General features: G+C 41.1%; 1 protein-coding gene across 1 annotated transcript; it reads left to right on the top strand.

Annotated features, from left to right (window-relative positions):
• PI15 (peptidase inhibitor 15) lies at positions 1-25260 on the top strand. The gene is made up of 6 exons (XM_056854726.1): positions 1-184; positions 634-955; positions 20459-20577; positions 22383-22515; positions 22631-22746; positions 25088-25260. Exons 2-6 carry the CDS (start codon positions 683-685, stop codon positions 25221-25223), a joined length of 777 nt encoding a protein of 258 aa, XP_056710704.1. The 5' UTR covers positions 1-184; positions 634-682; the 3' UTR covers positions 25224-25260.
• Positions 25261-26783: the final 1523 nt, after the last annotated feature.

The following is a 26783-nucleotide window of genomic DNA, read 5'->3' as shown; positions in this document are numbered from 1 at the left end:
TATAAAAGCTGTTAGCAGCTCCTGTGGCCAGCAGCTAGAAAGCTTGCAAAGTCTCTCTCTCTCTCTCTCTCTTTGTGGGTTTGTAATAAGACACACTCCTCTTTCCAAGGGTTCACACTAGAGCACAGAAAAGAGCTGTTTAACTTGGAAGAACAATACACTAGGCTTTTGGTTCTGCACAGAGGTAAGCCATTGAGCTCAGTCAGTTTGCTTTGCATGCATTTTTATTAACACACATCCTATTTTGCTGGACTCAATTTAACAGTGCAAGTAAGACATTCTGTTTCCATGTCTTCTCATATTTTTTGCCTATCGCTTTGCTTATAAATCTTTATCAACAGTTATAAATGACCAGGATGGATGTATCTTTTTATGTTCAGCATAGCAGATGCTTTTTTTCACGCACACTGTGAACAAATCTTGCTTTATGTTGCAGTCCAGTTTGTGTGTGCAGTTGCTAAGTTACCTGAGAGAATGTGGAGCTCTCTTTGACTCCCTGGAAATATCATATTTTGGGTTTTCTTGCCTACGTTATCATCTTGTGGGAACAGCTGTAGAGGGAAAAGCTGATTTGAGAGTAAAAGAGATTCACTTTGATAACAGTCACTGTCTCGAAATATTTTTCCTTTACAGATTGTCTTTGCATGCCCTGACTTAAAGTGGATTTCCCCCCAGCACCAAAATGATAGTAATTTCTGCAATCAGTGGTGCTCTATTAATTTTAATTCTCTATGAAACAAGTGCAGTAGAGTTATCCAATTCCACTGACGCATTCCTGTCAACCAATAATTACACCGATGTTGAAGCAGCCTTGGCAGCTCATCTGGATTCTGCAAGTCTCCCCAAAGCCAGGAGGAAACGATACATTTCACAGAATGACATGATTGCCATCCTGGATTATCACAATCAAGTCAGAGGCAAAGTCTTCCCACCTGCTGCCAACATGGAATATATGGTAACAAGACCTATATGTACTTCTTTACCATTTCTGAACTTTATGAATCTGGGCCTAGAAATGAAAGTATAAACCTGAGATTGTGATATTTCTCAATGACACCATTATTTATTTCAGGTTAGCTAGGCCAACGGCCTTTGAAACTGCTTTCGGTCTTTATGTGTGCTTAGCAACAGAATGACCCACTTTCCAGTATGGTATACAACTGACACGTGGGCTCTGACATAAACTGCCAGTATAGCAATCCTATAACAGCATTTACATTAGCATCAGCTCTGGGGCATACCTGTAATGCAAACTTAAACTTATTTAACAGTCATTTCCTCTCCCTAGGGAACCCTTGGAACTGTAGTTCTGTGAAAGGAGCTATGATCTGTAATAATTTTATGCTAGGGTTGCCAACCTTGGGGGGGGGGGCTGGAGATCTGCTATTACAGTTGATCTCCAGGAGACAGAAATCAGTTCATCTGGAGAAAATGGCCTCTTTGGAAGGTGGACTCTATGGCATTATACCTCCTCAGGCTCCACCCCCAAAATCTCCAGGTATTTCACATCCCAGAGCTAGCCTGGAAATTACAACTGGTCTCCAGACTAGAGATCAGTTCCCCTGGAGAAAATGGCTACTTTAGAGAACAGACTCAATGGCATTAGACCCCGCTAAGGTCCCTCCCCTCCCCAAAGATCACTTTACCCAGCTCCATCCCCCAAATCTCTAGGAATTTCCCAATCTGGAGCTGGCAACCTAGTTTCTTGGTCCCTTTAGCAGGAGTGCATATTCAGAATGTAGGAAATCTCTTGCACAACAATTTTACAGCTATCACAGATCATAATAAAATAGAGCAAAACATAATAGTATTTACTGTTCTGGTTTATATACAATATAAAAAGTTCCTTTATAACTTCTGAACCTGCAAGTTGGCCTCAAGAACCACTTTAATCCACTACAACTTGCAGAATGATTTCTCCTGGCTTCTCATCCCTACTGAAATGGGGCCTGACCTTTGGCTTCATCTTCCTCTATGACTTTTGTTGATATGATTTAGATTGTAAGCTCTTGTGGGTTGGGGCATGGCTCAGATGTAGAACATCTGCTTGGCATGCAGAAGGTCTGAGGTGTAATCTCTGGCATCTCCAGGGTAGTAGGTGATGTGAAAGATCTCTGCCTGAGATCCTGGAGAGCTGCTGCCAGTCTAACTAACTTCGATGGACCAAAGGTCCATGCAGCTTCATGTATTCTTTGAGGCAGGGACTTCTCATTTTATTTATATCAGTCTGCAAAAGCACCTTCCACACTGATGATTCTATATAAATAAACAAACACATAAATAATAGGGAAAATACAGAAACAAGCTTTGAAATCTGCCTGTGCACTATATACCGTATATGAATTCAGGATTACTATACTTGAAAAGGAAAAAAAATCGAGTAATAGTCAGAATGGCTGATCCACTGCAGGACTGGAATTCATTAACAAATTTCACAAAATCTGTCAGGATTTGTGAGGTTTATAAGTGGCTCATTATGCTTATGTTTAATACAGCAATAAACCATTGCATTCAGATTTTCATGCTCTAGCAGATTTTTGGCTATATTTTCTTCAGAACCAGCTACAAGGACATTTTTCATTTATGGTATCATTACTTCTTGCTGTGTATCACATCTAGAATACAATCGACAAAATGCTTCAGCTGTCATTTTCTTTGCCCAGGGAACTCTGGGAATTGTAGTTGTGTGACAGGGTTATGGCTCTGTAATGGACAGTTCTTAGCCTCTTCAGCAAACTATAGAGATCAAGATTCTTTGGGGGGAGGACTGGAGAAGCCAATTCAACTGAACTCATTTAAAGTCTATGTAACTTTGTAATATTGGCTCTTATGTTAACATGCCCTATCTTCGTCTGTACTTTGTATCATGCATTTAGTGAAAAAGGATATTGTCCATGAAAAATCATGCCACAGTAAACAAGTAAGAATTTTAAATAGCAACAATAGTTTTTAGTGGTTTCCCATGTAATCATTCCCCAGAGCAGCTTTCTCTATTTTTTCTCCAAAGATGTTATTTCAGTATATAATATTGTCACATGATCACAGCCTTTTTTTTTTTATCATCTGCTCAGCTTTATGGCAGTAGTGCCAGTTCATGCGGTGTCTCTAGAGCTTAGTTTCTTTATATTTAATCTTGTTGTTTTGAAGGCTCTAGGCCTTCAAAATTGAGGACTGTACAGATATGGATCATTGAAGTGTTTTAGCAATAACGGTATATAGAAATGGACACCCAAAACGCCACATAAAATTGATTATCTTTGTCTGCTTGCTTCTGTTTTCCCCCCACAAGCCTGTTGATGGTCATGATCAATATGGCGGGGAAGCAGAATAGCTGCTTCCCTGAGTGTGGATTTTATGCTATAGCTGTAGCATTTATATCTGGTAATAATCCGGGAAATGTGGATCACATCATACTTTCCCACACAATCAACAGGCCCTTTTCCCTATGCAACATGGGAAATAGCTTGGTTCAAACTGCTGTTTGTTCCCTATGCAGTTTGTTCCCTGGAATCCTGGTTTGCAGGGCAACTGTAAACCATAGTTTGCGGATTAAGGTATAACATCAAATTAGGGTTTGACACCAATCAGAAAGTAGCTGATTACCTCATTATACTCAAGAGAAGAAAGATGGTAGAGGAGTTATGATGTAGCTTCAAACTACAATTTGGCATTATGTCTAGACTAAGCTTTGGTACCGTAAAACCATGTGCATCAGACTTTTCCTAGTAATTATTTTAATGAATTTGAGGTAAAAATAACATAAAATACAGAAGAAGAAGCAAGACTAATAATCCACCCACCCATTACAAAAATAACTGTCCCCTTTTTTGCTACATATAAAGCCTATTTAATAGTATTAACTGTCTGGGTTGGATCCAGCTAACTTTCTCAGTCACTCCCATGTAATTCCCTTCCTCCAGCTGCACATGCCTTTTATACATGCAAGTTCTATGATCCCTAGCATAGCCTTCAGATGGTACCTTCTTCACTCTTTGCCACCAGGGAAAAGCTGGTTGGATCCAACCCTCTATCTTTTCAGTTTGTTCATCTTCAGTTGTTTCTTCTTCTTCTTCTGTATGAAAAATCTTTGGCATTACTGACGCAAAAGGAAGGAGATTTGCTCACATAAACACACTTTAATATGCAGAATAAAAAGGAACCACACTGAGCAAAAGGAAATCCTGGTGGTTATGCTGTTTACAAGTAGACAAGTTTTTAGTCAAAGTATTCTAAAAATGGATTCCAAATTTTTTTCTGAGGTTGTAAAAATGTGTCTTCTTTTGTAAGTGCAGTACCTCTTAGAAGCCAAAGGTACAATTTCCACCAACCAGGTTTGGATTTCCTCATGGTAATTAATTTGCTTACCTGCTATTGATGAAGAAGTTTCCAAGGACTCTGCAGGACTATAACACATGAGCAAAACAATCCTTATTTCTGCAACATCTCCTACAATTGTGTAAGATATGAAAGAGAATTGTTATTGTTGTATCAGATACAAATCTGTTAATGATTGAGGTATCTCCCTCCGTGCCTGTTTCCAATGTAAATACTCAATTTTTCAACAGATTCTGGACTCCACTTTTGACAAGGATATTCACAAATGTGTAATCTATCATATCCTATAGCAGGGGTAGGCAACCCCTAGTATGCATGCTGAACAGAAGCACACCAGACCATTTTGCTTGGCATGCAGGACCGGTTTTCTGTCCAAGGGACTGACAGTGCCTCTGGGGCTGGCGGCACCTCTGAGGCTCAGCCAGCTGTCAGTGTCCCTGACAAGAATGGTCCTTGGCTTCCCCCTCCTTTTTGTTGGCCAGCACACCAACATCTTCACAGGTCTCTGGGTGTATTTTATTTATACTCCACTTAGGGTTACCAGCCTCCAGGTGGCACCTGGGGATCTCCCGCTATTACAACTGATCTCCAGACAACCAAGATCAGTTCCTCTGGTGAAAATGTCTGCCTTGGAGAGTGGATTCTATGGCATTATACCCTACTGAAGACCTTCCCCTCCCCAAACCCCACCTTCCCCAGCCTCCACCACCCAAATCTCCAGGTATTTCCCGACCCAGAGCTGGCAACCCTAACTTCACTTTTCTCTTCAGTAGGGACCCAAAGCGGCTTATATCATGCTCTACTCCTTCATTTTATCCTCACAACAACACTGTAGCTTAGTTTGAGAGTATGTGACTGGCCCGAGGTCACCCAGCAAGTTTCCATGGCAGAATTGGGATTTCAACCTGGTCTCCCAAATCCTGGCCCTACATTTTTACCACTACACCACGCTGGTATATGTTGTGGATTTTCTGGCACTTGAGCCATAAAGGTTGCCTACCCCTGCCTTTTGGGTTATTCTCTCTCATCCCGCTAGGTTGATGTGGTCTGGTTATTTTAAATGATAGAATTTTCCAGTACTTAACTTCTGCCAAGGCTTTACAAGCATTAGGTACAGAATCTGTTTCAAATATAGAGTCCTGTCTCATTGGAGAGCTAGAAGTCTTTTCACTTTACGTGGAGACTAGTTTTCTACTACTCCAGAAAAGACATAAGAACCATAGTACTATCCTCTTCAGAACAATGTCATGGCAAATGCAACAGGTAAATCCCTCACTTCTATTGCAGCATTAAAATTATGTGTATATTCATGTATCCTGTTAGTTTGGAGAAAAAACAGATTCACCATAGAAATTCATTGTCTTTATGAAATCCTCACCCCTTCTGATATAGCAGGGATGACTGTTTTCTTCTTCCTTCATCCCATCTTCTTGGAGCGCTCCCACAGTTAACTCTCCTTGCTCTGTTTTCCATACTACATATATATGCCTTGGTGTGAGGAGAAGCCAGAATGCTTACATAACATTATGTTAATGTGAAGAAAAACTCAAAACTTCTACTCTTGCTCCTGGATCCCACATGATATTATGGTCATGTGTTTCTTCCTTTCTAAAATGACTTGGGGAAAATATAAGGGGACAATAAGCAGACTAGAAGGAGCCCCGTGGCGCAGAGTGTTAAGCTGCAGTACTGCAGTCCAAGCTCTGCTCATGACCCGAGTTTAATCCCAACGGAAGTCGGTTTCAGGTAGCCGGCTCGAGGTTGACTCGGCCTTCCATCCTTCCGAGGTCGGTAAAATGAGTACCCAGCTTGCTGGGGGTAAAGGGAAGATGACTGGGGAAGGCACTGGCAAACCACCCCACAAACAAAGTCTGCCTTGGAAACGTTGGGGTGGGACGTCACCCCACGGGTCAGGAATGACCTGGTGCTTGCACAGGGGACCTTTACCTTTAAGCAGACTAGAAAGGGGAGGGATAAAAAGATAACAGTTCCATACTCTGTAGTAGGTTCGTTATCCTATTAAATTGTTCCAGTGTTTTGAAACATTCATTCTTCTTATGTATCTGATTAAGAGAGCTGTGACTCCTGAAAGCTTATACTCCAGACACCTTGCTGATCTTTAAGGTGCTACTGGATTAGACCATAAATATGGAGCAGCTTTTGAGAATACTGTCATATACTCTTCTCACTCCATCCTAAAAGCACTTTCCTAGGAGTAAGCCCCACTATATAGCAGTAGACCTGCTTAGGATTGAGGTTTTTTTATATGGCATAGTAACATTTTAACACATATGGAATTTAAGAGTTCAGGGTTTTTTAACAAACATTTTATAGATTATGACCAACATTTTCTTGAAAAACTCTGGAGTGCCTGCCAGTAAAGTGATCTTGCCAGTCCAACTTCCTGGCGATGAATGATTGTATTCCACAGCAGCCCAATATAAAATTTCATATCATTGCAATGCTTAGTGAGTGCATTTTAATGTTATAAATAAGCTGGATAAGCAGAAATTCTGTTACCTACTGAGTAAAGAATTCACATAGTTCTGAAAGAGCCATTGTTTCATTACAATATGTTTATCTTAAAGTCACAGAAGCATCTTGGATAACCTCAGATTGCTAACAAGCATATGAAAAGGAAGCCTGTCAACATGACCAAATAGAAAGGGCATGACACTAACTTCTCCTTGCCAGAAATGTCTTAATTTTGACAGCGCTTTTACACAGAGCTTACTGGATTCCTACTCAGATCATGCAGTATATATACACTCAGCACTTCTCAACAGAACTGAGGACATGATGTTCTTGTTCTAGGATTAAGTCCCTTACATGCAACAAGACTGTATTTTGAATGGAGAACTCAGAGACATAAAAAATATGCATTCAAACTTCATATATTGTTTCATAATTAATAATGGGTGGTCTCTTTTTTTTTTTAAACAAGCAAAACTTTCTCTTGATGACTAGGAGATAGACATTCAGTATCAAGTATACTTGTTATTCATCCTGTGGTATCATTTATTAGAAATGAAACCAAGAAAGGCACTTCAAAACTGAATATGCCCATCCCCGGGTTCAATAAACGAATCTTTTCAAAATATACTCACAAAAAAGATGAAGGAACAGAACTAGAATGATGCCTGTTTAGTTCACATTTAGTTCACATTGAGAGGGAAATCTGATTAATTGGTTCTTGTAGGTTATCCGGGCTGTGAGACCGTGGTCTTGGTATTTTCTTTCCTGACGTTTCGCCAGCAGCTGTGGCAGGCATCTTCAGAGTAACACTGAAGGACAGTGTCTCTCAGTGTCAAGCGTGTAGGAAGAGTTATATATATATATACGCACACACACACACACACACACACATACATATACATATATTATATATATTATAATATATATTATATATATATATTACTCTTCCTACACACTTGTCACTGAGAGACAGTGTCCTTCAGTGTTACTCCTCTGAAGATGCCTGCCACAGCTGCTGGCGAAACGTCAGGAAAGAAAATACCAAGACCACGGTCACACAGTCCAAATAACCTACAAGAACCAATGAACTCTGACCATGAAAGCCTTTGACAAAATCTGATTAAATTTCATATTTCTATAATTTGCTCTTCAGTAGCATTGGGGCTTCCAAGCTGAGAAACAGTCTGCTCATCTTAGGCATCTTTCTCTGCCCACATAGCATGGTTTAAAGAAAAAAGTCACCCCTGCCCATTATGTAATGATTTCTCTGCCTGTGGCCTGGGTCTGTGGTAGCCACCCATGCATGTAAATAGTGTTTATTTGGTCAGATCTACTAAATAATATGACTGGGAAATGCAACACATTCGGTGCAATCCTAAACACAGTTGCTACCCTTCTAAGTCCATAGAAATCAATGTGCTTAGAAGGATATAACTTTTATTTATTATTTAATTTATTTGTATCTCACCTTTCTCCCCATATGTTTCGCGGCTTTTTTTTGTTTTCAACGGGGCCAAAAGCCCCATCGAAAACAGCAAGGCTGTTCCTCCCCCCGCCCCGCCCCTGGAACGCCCCCCTGCGCCGGAGAGGCCTCTCTACGCCGTTGCTGGCACAATGGAGACCACACCGGCCTCGCCTCCAGTGTAAGTATGTGTAATCACGTGATTACATGCACTCACGCTGGCGGCAAGGTCACGCCTCCTCCTAAGGACTTTCGGCCCATTTTTTCACGAATGGGCTGTAAACCACTATACCACACTGGCTCACCTAACTGCTTAGGACTGCATTAATTGTAGCTGTTAATAGGATCTGGAAGATGCTTAGTAGTTTCAAGCTTTCCCACATTAACAGTGCAGTCCTAAGAACAGTTTCCTGGGAGTAAGCCCCATTGAACAGACCTAAGCAAAACTCTGCTTAGAATTGTTAAGCGCCAAATTTATTGTATTTAACATCCCAACGTTAAGTTATACTATGCTGAACTTGATGGTCTTCATAGCACTTTTGAAAATGTCTTCAATTAGATGAAAGGAAGGAAGGTGCATACCTATTCTCTCCAGGATCAGAGGAACATGCCTAGTATATTAGGTGCTGTGGAACACAGGCAGGGTAGTGCTGCTGCAGTTGTCTTGTTTGTGGGCTTCCTAGGGGCACCTGGTTGGCCACTGTGTGAACAGACTGCTGGACTTGATGGGCCTTGGTCTGATCCAGCATGGCTTCTCTTATGTTCTTATGTTAAGGAAGGAACTAACTATGACCCTTACCTGACTTCATTAGAATCAAAAGACCATAAAAAATGTAGCAATAAAATATGATGTGACACCTGTTTTGCAGTGATTTGCCAGTGGCATCAGAAGCAGATGCCTTTAGAGCCAATATGTTCTGTCAAGGTGTCAATAATTTAAATCCAGACAATCCAGCCTGAATACTGGTGATTTAGTAGGCTGAATGAAAACCAACATACTCTCTTGGAAATAAGGAAGAAACTCCTAACATCTGAAGTATTCATTTTTTCTCTTTCCAGGGATTTCTAGAAGACACGTTCAACTTTTTTTTGAAAGACCGGCATTTTAATTTTATTTATACAACTTCATCATACTGCTGAGACCCTCAAATGGGCTAATACTGCTTAACACAAAAATCAGATACCTAAAGCAGTCGAAACATGAACAATCAACAACAGCAGCAATGGTGCTTGTTAAAAACAGCAGCAGAGGAATCGCCCTCATGCAAAAACATAACACATTGGATCAAACTGTACAACAATAGGAAGCAGAGTTTTTCATGCTCAACCAACTACTTCTGTGGTTGGAAAAATAATTTTTCTTCTTCTGCACAAGCACTGTCCAATTAAGTTCTTACTTTATTCATCAAAATCCAATGTCTTCCTTTTCATTATAGACTCTAATTCCCCCCTCCCCGATCTAGTCTCATAGCCATCCAAGACTTGGATCCATTAGAAGGTTCCAGCATGTGCAAGAGTCCTTGCAGAAGTGTGAAAATACCCTTGGGCTAGGCCATTGTACTAAGTTAAACATCTTGTACCATTTTTCTGCTTGCATAAGATGCTGTGCAAGCAATTTCTAGGCACAACGTCTTGCACAAACAGAACTGTGCTAAGTAAATTTACGTTTGTACTTGTGCATTGCATGATCCAAGCCTCTATAAAATCAAACTGCTTAGGCAACTACTCATCTCCTATTTTACAAAAGATGTCTGATTAGATTTCCTTAGCTTCAGCATCATGTTCTCTCCCTTTCTCATACCTTCCTAATTGTTCAGTTTGTTCCTTTCCCTTGTGTGTGCAAGTGTTAAGTTCTGTCAAGTCACTTCTGAATCATGGCAACCCTGTGAACTGATGAACTCCAAAAGGTTCTATCGTTAACAGCCTTTTCCTACCATTATTCCGGTGACTCTTGTCTTCTCATAATGTTACTGAAGTACAACAGTCTCAGTTTAGTCATTTTAGTTTCTAGGGACAGTTCAGGCTTGATTTGATCTAGAACCCACTGATTTGTCTTTTTTGCAGTCCGTAGTATCTGTAAAACTGTCCTCCAACACCACATTTCAAATGAATTTATTTCCTTCCTCTCAGCTTTCTTCATTATCCAACTTTAACCATACTAGTAATGGGGAATACTGTGGTATGAATTATCTCGACCTTGGTCACACATCTTTACACTTAAGAATCTTTTCTAGCTCCTTCATGGCTGCCCTTCCCAGTCTCAATCCCCTTATGATTTCTTGGTTGCGGTCTCCTTTTTGGTTGATGATGGAGCCAAGGAATAGAAAATCTGTAACAAGTTCAATTTCTTTACTGTCAACCTTAAAGCTGTTTAATTCCCCAGTACTCATTACTTTTGTCTTCTTGATGTTCAGATGTAATCTTGCTTTGGCATTTTCTGCTTTAACCTTCATCAATAGTCGTTTCAAGTCTTCACTATCTTCTGCCAGTAATGTGGTGTCATCTGCATATCTCAGATTGTTAATGTTCCTTCTACCAGTTTTCACCCAACCTTCATCTAAATCTAATCCTGTTTTCCTTATGATATGTTCTCCCTTAAGACTTCTCTCTATATACTGAGAGTTCTAATCCGCTGAGATTATTGCATATTGTCTTGAATCATTGCAGGCTCTGGGTTTTTGCCTAAGTAGAAAGTATACTTTTAAGAAAGATATAATTTAAGCATTTGAAGATGATGCTAAATGAGCAAACCTAGCTGACTGTACACACTTTATTTAATGATGTTGCTTTCTTTTAGGTGCCAGGACAAGATGTTTCTGTTTACCAAGGCTTTTAATTAAAGTGTTCATTTTTTAACAGTATTTTTAACCTGGAAACTTATTTTCAGCTGTGTTCATTGTGGGCTGAGGCTTTTAAATATTGGATTTTAATTAATAACTTTTAATGGTTTGTTTTTATTGTTGTTGTAAGGCTCTTTGGGCAGGTTCCTGGAAAGACAACATAAAAATGATCTAAATTAATAAAATAAATCAATAACAACTTAGGCTGAGTTCAGTAATTAATTGCTTTGACGTTTACATACATACAGCTTCTCAAAGCTAAGGGTGCTTAGTGGAAGGCTTTCACGGTCAGAGTTCATTGGTTCTTGTAGGTTATCCGGGCTGTGTGACCATGGTCTTGGTATTTTCTTTCCTGACATTTCGCCAGCAGCTGTGGCAGGCATCTTCAGAGGATTAACACTGAAGGACAGTGTCTCTCAGTGTCAAGTGTGTAGGAAGAGTAATATATACTCAAAAAGGGGTTGGGTTGAGCTGAATCATTGTCCTGCAAAAAGTATCAAAGATGCAGCTTAAAAAAATTCTAAATAAATAAATGCAAACAAAATTTGAGCCACTCCTGATCCCTCAGTGGTGTACGTTTTAAAGTCCCGATCTTCATTTTTTCTGAAGAGAATGTGTTAAGTTTGGGAATGAGAGAGAGGATGATTACATCATGATCGTCAGATCTGTCAGCTTTCCATATCAAACATGTTCATTCAATACGATATGGCACATAGGTTACATGTTGCCAACCTCCAGGTACTAGCTGGAGATCTCCTGCTATTACAACTGATCTCCAGCCGATATAAATCAGTTCACCTGGAGAAAATGGCCACTTTGGCAATTGGACTCAAATCTTCCTATTGCCTTATAAAGGTAGTTGAGAGAGTGGCATCCAAGCAGCTTCAGGTTTTTGTGGCTGAAGCATCAGTCCTGGACCCATTCCAATCCAGCTTCTGCCCTGGCCATGCGACGGAGACGGCTCTGGTCACCCTCATGGACGATCTCCTTCGACAGCTGGATCGGGGCGGGTTGGGGCTGCTGATATTATTGGAGCTGTCAGCAGCCTTCGACATGGTCGATCAACATCTTCTAGACCGCCGCCTTGCTGACATCAGGATTTGGGGCTTAGCCCTTCAATGGCTGGGCTTCCCCCCCCCCAATCAGGGACAGAGAGCGACACTGGGGGAGGAGGTGTCGCAGCAGCACCTTTTGGTGTGTGGGGTGCCACAAGGTGCACTGGAGTATTGGGTCAGACTCAAGGTGCTGGTTATTACCTTTAAAGCCTTACACGGTTTGGAACCTTCATATCTGTGGGACTGCCTCTCCTTGTATATTCCCTGGACTTTTCGCTCAACAAATACCAACCTTTTAGTGGTCCCCGGCCCGAGGACTGTCCGGGTTGCCTCAACCAGGGCCAGGTCTTTCTCTGCCCTGGCCCCTGCCTGGTGGAATAGCCTCTCTAGTGAGACCAGGGCCCTGCAGGACCTTAAAGAGTTCCACGGGGCCTGTAAAATGGAGCTATTCCACCAGGCCTATGATTGAGGCCAGCTACGGTTCCCTTATATCCATCCATCCATAACCTTATTTATTGGCATGATAGTTCTCTTATATATAAATGCTGGCCTCCTTAACCTCCACTGCTGCTATTCCCCCATATTAAGCTGGGTCTTTATCCATCTGCTCGCCTGGATGCGATTTTATGTTAACACCTTAGAGGCACCTTTAGTAAATTAGGACATTGTTTTATAAGATTGTTTTATAGGGCTATTTTAATTGCTGTTTTAAGGTTTCTATCTATGTAATAGGATGTTTATATTCCTTTGTAGGCCACTCTGAGAATGGCCTTTGGCCAGGGAGAGCAGGATAGTAAGTTGAAATAATAAATAAATAAATAAATAATTTTGGCCAGATTTTCCATACTTGTTGGAATAGAACATGCAAATAGACGTTATGAGCAAATAGTTTTCTTAATGTGTTGTCAATAGTCATGTCATCATGAAGCTTTTAATGGAGGATTAAAATCTAAAAATGTGTTAAAAGGTTCAGATCCTTAAGTGCTATCCGCTATGATGTACTTCACATGGCGGGCTTTCTCTGCAGCAACTGGCCCCAGGCTGTTAAAATTATTATTTAACATTTTAAAAAAATGTCAGGCCAGGAAATGTGTTAATAATGAAAGATCACAGAACAGTTTGAAAGACAAATAGATTTTGGAAAGGATCTCTTCTTAGTACAAAGAGCTTCCTGAGCCATTAAAAAAGGAATGGCCGCTTTTCAATGGCTTTGGCATAAGTGGTTCTTTCCAGTTCTCCGAAAGTGGTTTGACCAGATGAATATGTACCATATGCAGATTTAATACGAGTGGAAATTCTTTTTAGAGATCATTCTTCCCAAAATAAATTCAGCCAGGTTCCTTGTGAAAGGCAGTTATTGGAATTAGGCACCTGTTAATGTTTTAGGGCAACCAATATCACCCCTAATGTCTTGATTTATATAGTAGAAAGACATTGTTGTATGAGATTCAGTATTTGACTGTCTAGTGGTTAAATCAGTATATGAGCATTTCAAATACAGTCAATATGGTATTAATTGGCTTCTATTGAACAAAATGAAGGAATATTGAAATTATCTCTTTATTTAAGTTAATAACTACATATTTATTGATTTGGCCTCATGAGGACTGTCTCCAAATATGTTCCTTAGAAAACTTGATGAGACTTGATGACATTATAACCCAGCTGACCCCTGGCTACATAGATGCCTATTGGAAAGTTGTGGGGGGGATTCAAAATCATTAAAATGTCAGCATCCTTGTAGCTTGGTTAACAAATGTGAAATTGCTTCAAACAGGAAAAACAACATTCAAGGTAACAAACATTTAACATAGACACAACAACTTTACAACTAGAAGTAAAACTGAATCAAAACGGCTATGAACATAACACAACTGAAGGAGACAGGATCTTCAGTGCCCTCCAGGGAAGGCACTCAGAACAATGGCAAATAACAAACAGTGCCCAGTAATACAAAGCTGAAGAAGAAGGAAGTCCAAAATGTTAACTAAAAGTACAGGGCTGCTTCTTCCCCATCCACTCTTCTGTGGCTTCTGCAGATCTTTCTCTAGCTTGGGCCTGTAAGAAAATTATCAGTTCCCTCAGTCAAGCTCTGGGCCTTCCCTCACCTGTTGCAGGCCAGTCTGACTGAAAGGGTCTGGCCTTTGCAGTTGGAAACATATGAGCAATCTTACCAACTGCCTGTGCTCAGTGTGCTCCTGCTCCCTAGGCCCTAAGTCCAAACCTTCCAATAGAAATAAAATGCAAACATGAAAAAGTTGCAAAACGAAAGCATCTACACACAGTTCAGTGTGAGAGAAATGAAAGATCAACGTAATAGGGGGAAATCTTGTTTATATTCTAGAGATCTTTGTTAACAGACCTCCTACCTCCACCAAATAACCCAGTGGAAAAGGAGGGGGGTTGACATAGTTTTCCAGCTGAGAAGAGTATCTTTGTGTGTGATGTTTGTCTCACACATGAACTATCTTAAACAATGACATGTTTTAAAACGTAAATTTGGCTTGTAACATGGTGCATACTTTTTCAGTGTAAAAATGCGCTTAAGAATTCAGATATGTACTGCTTGTAGGTAAGTAGAGATTACTTAGCTAATTGATCATACTAACTGGTATTTTGAATATCTGACTCTTGATTGAACACCTGACTCTTGACTGAAAACAGGAACCACTCTTGATCTACAAAGGGATCTCTAGAGTCTAGGTGACCTCATAATCCCAATAAACACACGATGTCTGCCAAATCTTCCTGTGAGCTCATATGTTTTCATCACATAATATACACTGAAAAAAGAAGAGGAGAGTCAGTTTCCAATCATGGATAAAAAACATGCAGATTTTTGTATTAAATGTTTGGCCAAATATGGTGAGTGTTGAATAGGCTGTACATCAACCCACTTGAAGAAAGCAAATATCCACAATACTGATGGCCAAGAAAAGTTTGTTTCTACCTGTAATGTGGAAGGACTGGAGAATGGGCCATCAAGGGGAAATCAAGGGCAATTTAATCTCCCATATAAGTGGTCTCCTAGTTGCTTCCCCAAATCTATTTTTCAAAAGGCTATCATCTACACGTCAACAATCTCCAAACTGCCTCACTCACGCCAAAATGACAGTGCCTTTTCAGTGTAGCAATATATCCTTCTTCCAGTTAATTAAGCCAATAAAGTGAACATATCCTGAACCCAACTGTCAAACCATTTGCAGCCTAATCTAGATAGGGTCCAGCTGTAGCCCATAAAAAGTTCAGTGGGTAGGCTTGCCAACGTCCAGGTACTATCTGGAGATCTCCTGCTATTACAACTGATCTCCAGCCGATAGAGATCAGTTCATCTGGAGAAAATGACCACTTTGGCAATTGGACTCTATGGCATTGAAGTCCCTCCCCTTCCCAAACCCTGCCCTCCCCAGGCTGTGCCCCAAAAACCTCCCACTGGTGGCGAAGAGGGACCTGGCAACACTATCAATGGGCCTTACTTGAAGAAAGGTGAGCTCCAACTAAATGTGAGATTGTGCCCTAAGCAGTTAATGGGATACTAATAAAGCCATATTTTCCCCTTAAAAAGCTAACTCAAACATGCTGATTGAAACTGTATTATGAGTTGCCTTAAAAGACTAGTCTCCTACCTCATAGTGCACATGGGAGAAATCACTTATCAACGTACTCTTCTATTCAAACTGTGCTTACATGTGAAGAGTCTATATACCATATGAATGGGGAGATAATATCAACACAAGTAGTCATTTGATTCTGCAGTGTTCAGTTCCATAGTAGACTATACAATGTAAATTTTTGAATCTACGAAGTGATAAAAATCAGCACATCTCAGCCTCAGAGCTATATGTGGCAATATTCAAACACAATTATGTTTGAGCTTAGAAAAACATACTTGAAAGATTTTATTAACTTTCTCCAGTTGTAATTAAAGGACGCCCCATGTTTTCTTGATTCCTCAGTCTGCAGAAATTCTGAAAAGAGAGAAGTGAAATAAGTGTGATTTTTAATCGCTCGCAGGTAATTATTTGAATCTAGACATCTACTGTTAACTGTGGATTGGATTATTGCCTTAATAAAATGAGAAAATTGGCATGCCAATACATTGACTAACACCAACAAAATACAGTGTTTATATAACTGTCACAAAACCTTCCACAGAGAAAACAAAAGCTGTTAATATACCATTGCAGTTAATAAATTAAGATGTTGTGACAGAAAAATACAAAAGTTAAAAAAACCCATCTTGCTTTGCATAATGATTTCTAATTTTTCTGGCTCTGTACTCAATACTGTTTTATACACAATTCCGTGAGGTTCCAAGAAATGATGACATCTTTGGATGTCTTATTTGCATTATGTTAACTGGTAAATTCAATCCAGAGATTGCTTATGAGCTCAGTACCTGCTATCCTGACTCAGAAGAGCTTCCCCATCTTTTCAGCGGAGGTACCTGATCTGTGGATACAGTTATGTGTCTTGGAACTGGATTTTTTCATTGAAGGAGATTCTGGGTGTGTGCATGGAAGAACTACGGATCCTTTTTGATGATGTCATTGGCAGGGATTTACTTTTGTTTTATTTGTGTATAACATTTAATATATTTTATGCAATCCTGGTAACAATCCAAGTTTCTTTGGAGCTCTGGATGGGCCTGATTACCATATATACTCGAGTATAAGCCGGGTTTTTCAGCACATTTTTTATGCTGAAAAAGCCCCCCTCGGCTTATACTCGAGTGAGGGTCCCACTATCCTGTGTCGGCGGCCAGCACACACACACCCCGTTCCGGCTGCACTTACCGGGCAGCAGCTCCACAGGAGGCCCGGACGCGGCGGCTGGGGGCAGGGCCGGCAGGAGGACAACGCTGCTGCCCGGCGAGGCGGGGCGCCTCCCTGCAATGCCCGCGGAGACGCAGACACCCCTGGAGGAGAGGCGCCCCCCCGGGGACCCTGCGGGACCGCAGAGACTCTGCACCGCGGGAGGGGTGGGGTCGCCAGGAGCCGCCCAACGCCGGAGATGCTGCCGCCGCCCGGAGCATGTGGGGGTGAGATGGCGCCGGCTGGGGCCGACGGGCGGGGGGCAGGGCGGGGCCGTCAAACCAGGGAGCCCTGTGCCGCCGTGTCAATGGCTCTGGGCCGGGGCTCCGTCGCTGCTAGAGGCCCCAGTGCTGCCCAGCTGACGAGCGGGCGAGCACGGGTGGGGCGGGGGCGCACCCCATGGCCGCCACAGACGGGGGAAGGAGGGAGAGGGTGGAGCGAGCCATGGAGGACCTTTAAGGGCTTGGGAGGAGGGGCCACAGGGGCGGATGGGGAAATAAAGGCGGGAAAGAGCGGAGACCGGGGAGGAGAGCAGCAGCACTGACAGCAGCAGCCCAAACCCTGTGCGGTGACAAGAGGGCAAACTGGCTGCTACCGACGGGGAGGACAGTTCAGACTCCCCGTCGGATTGCTCTGAGGCCGAGGAAGCTCTCCTCGACATGCCCCAAGTACGGCGTGAGGGGCTAGGGTTGCCAGCCGCCAAGGCCACGCCATACACCCAGTACTTAGTCTGCTATATTTATTTACAGTACTTACTCTGCTATATTTTATTTTTTATTTTTATTAACCCCTATCAGGACCCAGTGTTGACTATGCTTGCATAGAGCAGCATGTGTTAGGGCTCATAATATACATGCTGCGTTGTGTACGCACTGTGTTATTGCATGTGTTGCTTTAGCACTTCTTTTTCAAAGTCTTTTTTTTATCCTGTTACAAATGGATCCCAATACTTCTAATCCTGGAGCAAAACAAAAACGCAGGTCATACGAAGCTGGTTTCAAACTTTAGGTTGTGTCAAGAGCAGAAGAATTTTTATTTTGAAATTTACCAGTAGCTGCTGCATTTCCCACCCTAGGCTTATACTTGAGTCAATAAGTTTTCCCAGTTTTTTGTGGTAAAATTAGGTGCCTCGGCTTATATTCTGGTTGGCTTATACTCGAGTATATACAGTATGTGTTTCTTGTCCTTTGTTTCTACAGAACTCCTAGCAAGCCATTAGCAAGCCAACTGTAAGGTTTTATGTGAAGAACACAAGAAAACACACACAAAAATGTGCCTGGTTCCATCTATCACAAGGACTGCACATAGATTGGATCCAGACTAAATTTTCTACTAATAGATGGGTAGGGTAATTTCCACCTATTCCCCCTTCCTGCTGCAGACCCCAATTTGCCTCTCATGTTCCTGAGGGTCCCCTTTACCCAGGAGTAGCATTTTGGGGAGTTTGGGCCGGGGAAGGAAAGAACATTCTGTCCACTGACAGAAGTGCCTTACGTGAGCAGAAAATGTAGTCTGGACCCAACCCATTGTCTCTAACACTGGTCATATTGAATATACTGCACATGCTGAATGCATGCAAAATAAGCCTCATTCAAGGAGGTCTAATCCAAGAACATGCTTAAAATACTTCCATTCTATGCATTTACTCTGGCTGTAATGCTGAGATATTTATGGCTCAGAATGGCATGCTGTGTATCCAGATTTGTCATGTTCCTCTTATTAGTTCAAAAGAAACAAATTTCTAGGAACTCATACAGTTGTTCACTGAATGTCTGTTGGTCTGTTCTCTTGAACCAGGGACAAGAGTGAGCAACTCATGGACTATATTTGGCCATCAGAGTGACTAACAATCGGCATGAAGCCTCTGGGTTGGCTAGGTGTGGTATAAAGCCTTCTTCCATTATCAGGTCAACAGAACAGTACCATCTGTACTTCAGATTCCAGCTCCTCTGTCACTCAGCTGGAGCACATATTCTCTAGGGCTAGATTTTAGTTCAGCTGATCATAACCCGACAGTGAATTGTTAGAACCACTGCATCTGTGCCTTATTCATTTTTATTTCCATTACAGGATATTCCGTTGAGCTCCTTTTTATCCTACCCCTGCTCCAAGGAACTTCGAGAGGGGAGTATATAAAGGTCCATTCCCTATTTTGTCATCACGACAATTTTGTGAGGCAGGCTAGGTTGAGAGTGACTGGCCTAAGGCCACCAAGTGAGCTTCATGACTGAGCAGGGATTTCAGTCCTGGGCCATTTATGCATGGGAGGCTTTGCCTTGGATTTGCCTTTCTCTAGCTGCACATTTTCCCCATCAGAATTCTCAAAACTCTGCATGGGGGCTTGTTTTTCAGTTCTGAGAATTTGGATGGGAAAAATGTGCATCTAGGGAACAGCAAATCGAAGGCAAAGCCTCCCATGCATAGTCTCTTGGTTCATCCAGCACTCTAACCCCTATATTATACTGCTCCTTTAAAACTGAACAAATAACTTCTGTAACAGCCCCACACCATTGCATATCCTCCACCCAATAATTCTTTAGGAGAATTCTTTATTAGAAAGGAATTCTACATAAAGGGTAAAAAGAAGCCCTGAGAGAGAGGAACCATTTATCATTTCCTTGGAGGAAGTGCAGGATAAAGGGAGACAAACAGGCAGAGATCACTTTGTTTGCTTAGGCCATTATGAAGAGAAAAACTGAATGGCATTTGTGTCTGCCCTCAGCAGTTCATGAGTCACTGTGGCTAAGAGTTTGGATATGGGAACCTAAGTTCAAACTCATGTTCAAATATGAAGGCTTGTTGGCTGGCACTGGGCAAGTCACAAAGGTCATTTATTCATGGTAATTAGCAGCGCGTTGCAGGCTGAATTGCCCCGCATAATTTTTTGAATTTTACATAATGAACCGTCATTCCAGAAGTGACTGCGAAGCCGGCGCATACCTGCTTCGCATTACTAAAGAGCCCACTTAATGCAATCTTTGGCGTTTGTCTCGAAGAATCCTCCTCAAGGAAACATGCACAACAACAGCGGCACATTAGTTAGGCACATGCTTATGACTATGCTAACAGGAACAAAGGAGCAGGCGAGTGGTGGGGGTGGAATTTCTCCTTTTGCGTAGGGACCGTGAATAGGCATTTTTAAAGTCACATTTAAAAAAAGCTTTGAGTGAGCATCAAAATTGACCATAAATAAATGGCCAAAGAATCTTACAGGGCGTGAGACTAAAATTGCTCCTCCAAGAACCTCAAAGGAAGGGTGGGACATAAATACAATAAGTTATCTATCTATGTCAACTTTTCCTCATTTGGTTAATCCATCATGCTTAGAAGAACAAAAATGGCCAAAGAGAACCAATTGGAGTGGTGGGGTGGCATAGAGTTGCAATATGCTTTTTCTTTCTCATGCTTAATTCAGTGAAATTATCATCTCTGAACTCTTTTCGTGTCAGTATAGCTAAAGAATTTCTCTTTTTCCAGGTTTGGGATGAAACTCTAGCCAAGTCTGCAGAAGCATGGGCAGCAACCTGTATTTGGGACCATGGCCCTTCCTTTTTACTGAGATTCCTTGGACAAAATCTGTCTGTGAGAACTGGAAGGTAGACAGATAACTTCATTTGATGCTATTTGAAGACAGTTGTGCTGATACATAATTTCTTGAGGGCATTAAGTACTTTTGGTGCAAATGAATAATCTTCCAACCAAAGGTGTCTTTCACTTACATGATTATCCATCATCAAACACAATGGAATTTAGTCACAGAGCAACCAGTGAAATATAGAAGTCTGCGCCGGAGTTCTCTGTGTACATGGTTTGACACGTTAGGCTCCGGATGAACACAGTGTTCTTTAATTCAGCATAGTAACAGTTCCTATGTTGGTAAAGAAGGTTCTTGATGTGGTCCAAGATTATATGTTTATAATAAGCAACGAGATATGTGCCCTGGCCATAACCTTCAACACAAACTGCCTTCCTATAGGCAAAACAAGCCCCATCTTGAATCACCTCAATGTTTCCTGTTGAAGTTCATCTTGATCAGAGCGCCATGTCAAGCAACTTTGCACCTGCGCAGTAGCCAACTGTGTTGCAGGGCCTTGGTCAATAAATAAATAAGTTGTAGCTTGCAGCTGCTTTTGCCCAGTCAGCAAACTAATTTACCAGAGAAGAGGCATGTCAGGTTATTAAAACTGATTTACTAATAAAGCACAGAATTGCTTGCCATTTGTCCTTCTCTGTGGCAGTGCAGTCAGATACATTCTTTGGATGACTGACGTTAGATGTTGTGCATTGCCTGGTATTTCACTTGTGCAGTCAGTGGCATTTATCTGTGAAGTGAACTGCTCACAAAACTGACTAGGCTCATGTGCAGGTACCGAAGGAACACAGAGAAACCTAAGTAACATGTCTCAACTCAGAATCTCAGATTTATTTTACGTTGTGCCTTTTAAAAATTGGAGGTGGCAGTGCTAACACAGGGTGGGGGTGGAGAAGGGGGATGGCAACTGCAAGAAAACTGTGTAATATTGCAAATGGATGCATCCATTTTACTTTGGATGCAATCAAAATCATTCAGCTCCATGACTGCAATTGGCAAACAGGATGTGACCTGAAGCTGCATGTAATCAAGCATAGCTACCTGAATTGTCTTTAGTTGGTATCATTGCGTTAAAGTGTTCAAATTATGAAAAGCTATTCATCAGACAGGAGAAAAATATCCCTAACTTTTAGATAAAGCGTTTAGATATTTAATGTAACTTTTCATATACAGGTTGAGTATCCTTTATCCAGACATTCGATATCCGGACTGATCCGAAAACCGGACCTTTTGAGCTGGCAAGCAGGCATTACTCCCAGGCTCTCAGCAGTGCCACTGATGGTTCAATGTACACAAAATTATTTAAAATATTGTTTAAATATTGTTTAAAATTAGGCTATGTATATAAATTATATATAAAACATACATAAAATATAAATAAATTTCGTGTTTAGACTTGGGTCCCATCCCCACAATATCTCATTATATAGATGCAAAAATTCCAAAATATTCCAAAATATGGCAAGATCTGAAATACAGACCACTTCTGGTCCCATGCAGTCCAGATAAGGGATACTCAGCCTGTATCTATCTTAGTTTTATAGGCTTCTCTTTCACATTTTTAAAAAATTCAGATAGACTATGCATTTCATTCAGTTCTCAGCATGATCACAAAGAAGTAGTTTAGTTTATTCCACTGCCATGAACATACAAACGGCTCCACTTGTCTCCTTTTTGGGTGATCGGTTTGCACTTCCCAAGTATATGATTACATGAAAGAAACAATCACATCATAATATATACCTTATGCACATCAATTACGTGGAACATTAAAAATGTTCCCCTCTTTCTGATTTTTATTATATCTAGATATCGATCCATTCTCCAACTGATAAAGCCATGGTATGATGAGGTGAAAGACTATGCCTTTCCATATCCTCAGGATTGCAATCCAAGGTGTCCTCTGAGATGCTACGGACCCATGTGCACACATTACACACAGGTTATATAAGTTCCACTGTTCTTGTATCGTGCTTTAAATCAAAGCTTTTCTATGTATGGTAGGTGTGTTGCTTTTTAATTTGGACTTTAAACAAATAAAATTACCTTTTCTTCAGATGGTTTGGGCTACTTCCAATCGAATAGGCTGTGCAATCCACACTTGCCACAACATGAATGTGTGGGGATCAGTTTGGCGACGAGCTGTTTACTTGGTATGCAACTATGCTCCAAAGTAAGTAGCTCTCTTTTAATTCCACCTAACTCTCTATATATTGTGTTCTATCAGGCCATCTGATTGGTTGCCTCCTCCTTTTATCTGGTTTTCTATTATCTCATTTTTCTTGGCTTCTGTAACGTTTTTGCTTGTTTCTGTGTGGCCCCTTTATGTATAACCTCTGTAAAGGCACCTCTCTGTAGTGTTTTGAAGTGATGTGTTATGCTGCCTCCTTGCCATCCTGATTTTTACTGCCACCAAAGGCTCTTGCCTTAGAATTCTTAGTTGGACCCAAAGATCAGGATGGCTTAGTTGTATATGGTAGATTGACAGAATGGTCAGCATGTGGGGGTGGCTTTGAAGTAAAAGGGGATCCTTTATTGTAAAATAAAGTTGCTTTTCTTAAAGATAGTTTATTTATAGTATTTAAAGTTTATTTATTAGTAAATCAGCGTAACAGTTTCTGTATGGTTAATAAGTGTAATGTTTTCAGTTAGGTGCATACTTGTAATGGTCCCTTACAGAAAACTAGCCACACAGGCTGATTTTTTCACTTGCCACTTAGGCCAATAACTTCCACAAAGCTTAACTTCCCAACTTGCCTCGCAGGCTCATAACTTCCACAAAGCTTACAGCCCACTCCTAAGGGGGTGTGTGGTACGATGGCAGAGCAGCTTGCTGCCAGTACAGCAAGCCAAAAAAAGAAATTAAAAAATAGTATTTTGAAAAAATCCTGTGGAAGTCCTCATGGAGTTTCATGGGGATGCACCACAATTTTAGCAGGCATATCAAGATATGCCTGCAAAATCAGGCTTTTGGGAGCTGAAAGGGGTTAGGAAGCTGCCTAAAGGCAGCTCTGCCCTAGGAATGCCCTGGGAATGCCTCCCAGGATGCCGGCCCAGGGAGATACACCAGGAAAATGCCAGCGGGGAGGCTGCGCCATTGTCCAAACACTGCACTGCCATGTCGCTTTCTGGGGCCAGCATAAGTTGCCCTATGCCTGCGTCCGTGCCAGTTTGCACGGCGCAAGTGGCACGGACTCTGGTGTTGGGGTCCCACCGGCTCCTATGCATTTTTGGCCTCCCCTTGTCAATTGCACCTAACGCCACTTAGACTAATAACTTGTACACAGAACACAGACTTTTCTTACAGCACTCTACAGCACCTCACTCAAGCTCCTTCCTCCACATACTACACTCTGCTCAGCACTAATTCTCACACAAAGCCTCTCTCTGAACCAACCAGCCAACTCTGCCCCCTAGGGTGCAACTACCATTCAATCATAACACGCTTCACTCACTCATCCATCCCCCCTCTTACTCTACAGGCCTACATTTTAGAACACAGCGACATATTAAAACATAGAAATAAAACACACACTAACTATTTACATGACAAAACACCACAGCTTCCATTTAGGACATCTTTCTGATGTCCATGTTCATGAGCAAATATGTAGTGGTGGCTTATCACCACTGTTTGCATACACAAAGTATAATTCAAGGAAGGTATAACCCAACAATGACATTATTATCCCTGGTTATGCACATTTCAGATTTCAACAGTGAGAGGGACAAAAAGATTTCACTGGGAGTGGATGGGGACAGACTGTCAGCAAGATTTAAAGTACTGCTATAGGATATTTCAGGATTAGATTTTAAAAACCCAAAAATGTCTTATGAGCTCTTCTTATCATTACATTGTATACCTTTTCATTATTCTGGCTTAACTTATGCATTGCTTAGTCATGTGGAGGGGCAAAGAATGATAATGCCATTTTTTTTAGTGCATTTGAGTTTTTGAAATGCTTCCTTTGTATCATTTTGCCTTTATCCTTTCAACAACATTTTAAAATTAGGGCAGCATTATTATCCCCACATTTCAGATGGGGGAGAGGCTGATGCTGATGGATTGTGCCTTGCCTAAGGCTCCCTGTAAGCTTATTGTAGAGGCAAAATCAGGGACCTCCTGATTCATGGCTCAGTTTCTTCCACCAGCTCTCAGGACTATGAAATCCTCAACACTTTCAAGAACGATAAAGAACATTCAAATCTTGCCCATCAGAGCTTGAAAACTTATTTAGATTCTTTTGAGGCCACCACACTTGCCCTTGAACTTTGAAACTTATTTGCATGACCACAGGGGATAGAAACTTTATGTTACTAAAGAATAGATAACAGAACATGTCATGAAGCTTGGCACCCAATATAAAATTCTGTACCTTTTCTGTTTCAAAACACATAATACAAAGGACTCTATACATAACAAATGAAAAATCAAACTTTATTGATCTGATCAAATGGTAGTGAAAGTGTTCTTCTAAATTACCAAATGCATAATTACTTTTTTTTTTCCTCAGAGGGAACTGGATTGGAGAAGCACCATATAAAGTAGGGGTGCCGTGTTCTGCCTGCCCTCCCAGCTATGGAGGATCTTGTACTGACAATCTGTGCTTTCCAGGGGTGACTTCAAACTACTTATATTGGTTTAAGTAAGGTGGTGGAATATTTCAATAACTGTTATAATAGAGTGATTGTGTAACAAAATCTTGTCTGTTGAATTTTGCACATAGTGTATGTATATATATATATATTATAATGATAATGTCTGTTGTGCGTTTAAGATGTAGCATAAATCTAGCTATCACTGCTGAACTGATAAAGACATCAATACGCACTAATATATAGAGTTGGATACATAATGCATTGAAAGAAAGGAAGAGGGAGAAAGAAACACTTTGCTGATCCACAAACAAGCAAAACTGGGCGACTTGGACGGAAGAGGATTCACTAATAGGAATTAAATTGATTTCTTAAATAGGGTTGGGCATCAGTTGAAAAGTCAGGCCTTATTTTGAAGCAATCCCTTTGTATATGGTATTTTGAACTTCATAGTGGCCTTTTATGCATGGCTGTTTCCCTTGTGGTCATCCCTTCGATGACTTTGGGTCTTTGTTTTGATTATGCATGCAGTTTCCGACCATCAGAGGTCGCCTCACTGTCCCCCTGCGTTTCCCCATGTTTTTTTTCGTGTTTTCAGAGACCTGTTTTATCTTGAATTTGAAAATGTGGGCAAAACGTGGGGAAATGCAAGGGGGAGAGTGAGGCGGTTGGAAATGGCATGCATAATCAAAACAAAGACCTAAAGTCATCGGAGGGGTGACTGCGTGGGAAACAGCCATGCATAAAAGGCTAGTGTCTTCTGGCAAAACTGAGAAAGATTAAGGACATGGAAGCCTATAGGCTATACAAATAGTCTCCACTAATAGAAATTGGTCAGGAGGAAAGTATCATCTATGAGTTCTGTGTGTGTGTGTGTGTTTGTGTGTGCTGTTCTTTAAAATGAAGCAATAACATTCTAACAAAAAAAATCGGGTACTAAGCATAATTCTTTTAAAAAAAATGCAAATTAACCATTTTAAGACAAATTGTTCTTAAGTTGTAATGGTATACGTTTGTGTAGGTTTATTTCTGAAGAATCTAGATAGCAAGAGTCCCAAGGTTGGTTGCACAAAAACATGTGCACTATTACAATTGGGGCCCAATGCTATGAACTGACATTATGGCAAACAATTGGATACATAACTGCTGCTAAAGTGTCATCCATTACAAAAGAAGAAGCACTATCTTGGTTACTGTATTCTTGTCACACTACTCCAGCTTTTAAACACTGATATTACCAATGACCACAGGTATCCTTAGGATACCTGCCCTGACTGGTGCCATGCATGCATATGCTGTTGCATATGCAACGTTGCATCTGTTCTTCCAGCTGGTGAAACAGAGCTTCAGTGCCAATATCATGGCAGTATAGATTCTAGGATCACATCCAGATGTACAGTGACATTGGGAATAGCTATTGGGTTCCTTTATCCTGTAATCGCTTCTAGACAGAACTCTGAATTTATCTTGAACTGTCCCTGACTAGTTTCTCATGCTGGAGTGACAGATTTGTTACACATGAATAATAATTGCAAAAGAACTATGTGTTGGAATGAAACACCAGGATAGCTGTAGGTCAAAACAATCATCAGTTTATGGTCAGGTTATTTAAAA

Source organism: Euleptes europaea, chromosome 8 (genome assembly GCF_029931775.1).
Source record: "Euleptes europaea isolate rEulEur1 chromosome 8, rEulEur1.hap1, whole genome shotgun sequence".
Lineage (NCBI taxonomy): Eukaryota > Metazoa > Chordata > Lepidosauria > Squamata > Sphaerodactylidae > Euleptes > Euleptes europaea.
This window is presented reverse-complemented; position numbering and strand designations above follow the sequence as displayed.

Excerpts from the sequence above, each read along its gene's own strand:
- PI15 (XM_056854726.1), top strand. The coding sequence starts at position 683 with ATGATAGTAATTTCTGCAATCAGTGGTGCTCTATTAATTTTAATTCTC. Across the intron at positions 20,578-22,382 it reads CTGTCTGTGAGAACTGGAAG|ATATCGATCCATTCTCCAAC; the intron begins GTAGACAGATAA and ends TATTATATCTAG. Across the intron at positions 22,516-22,630 it reads TGTGCACACATTACACACAG|ATGGTTTGGGCTACTTCCAA; the intron begins GTTATATAAGTT and ends CCTTTTCTTCAG.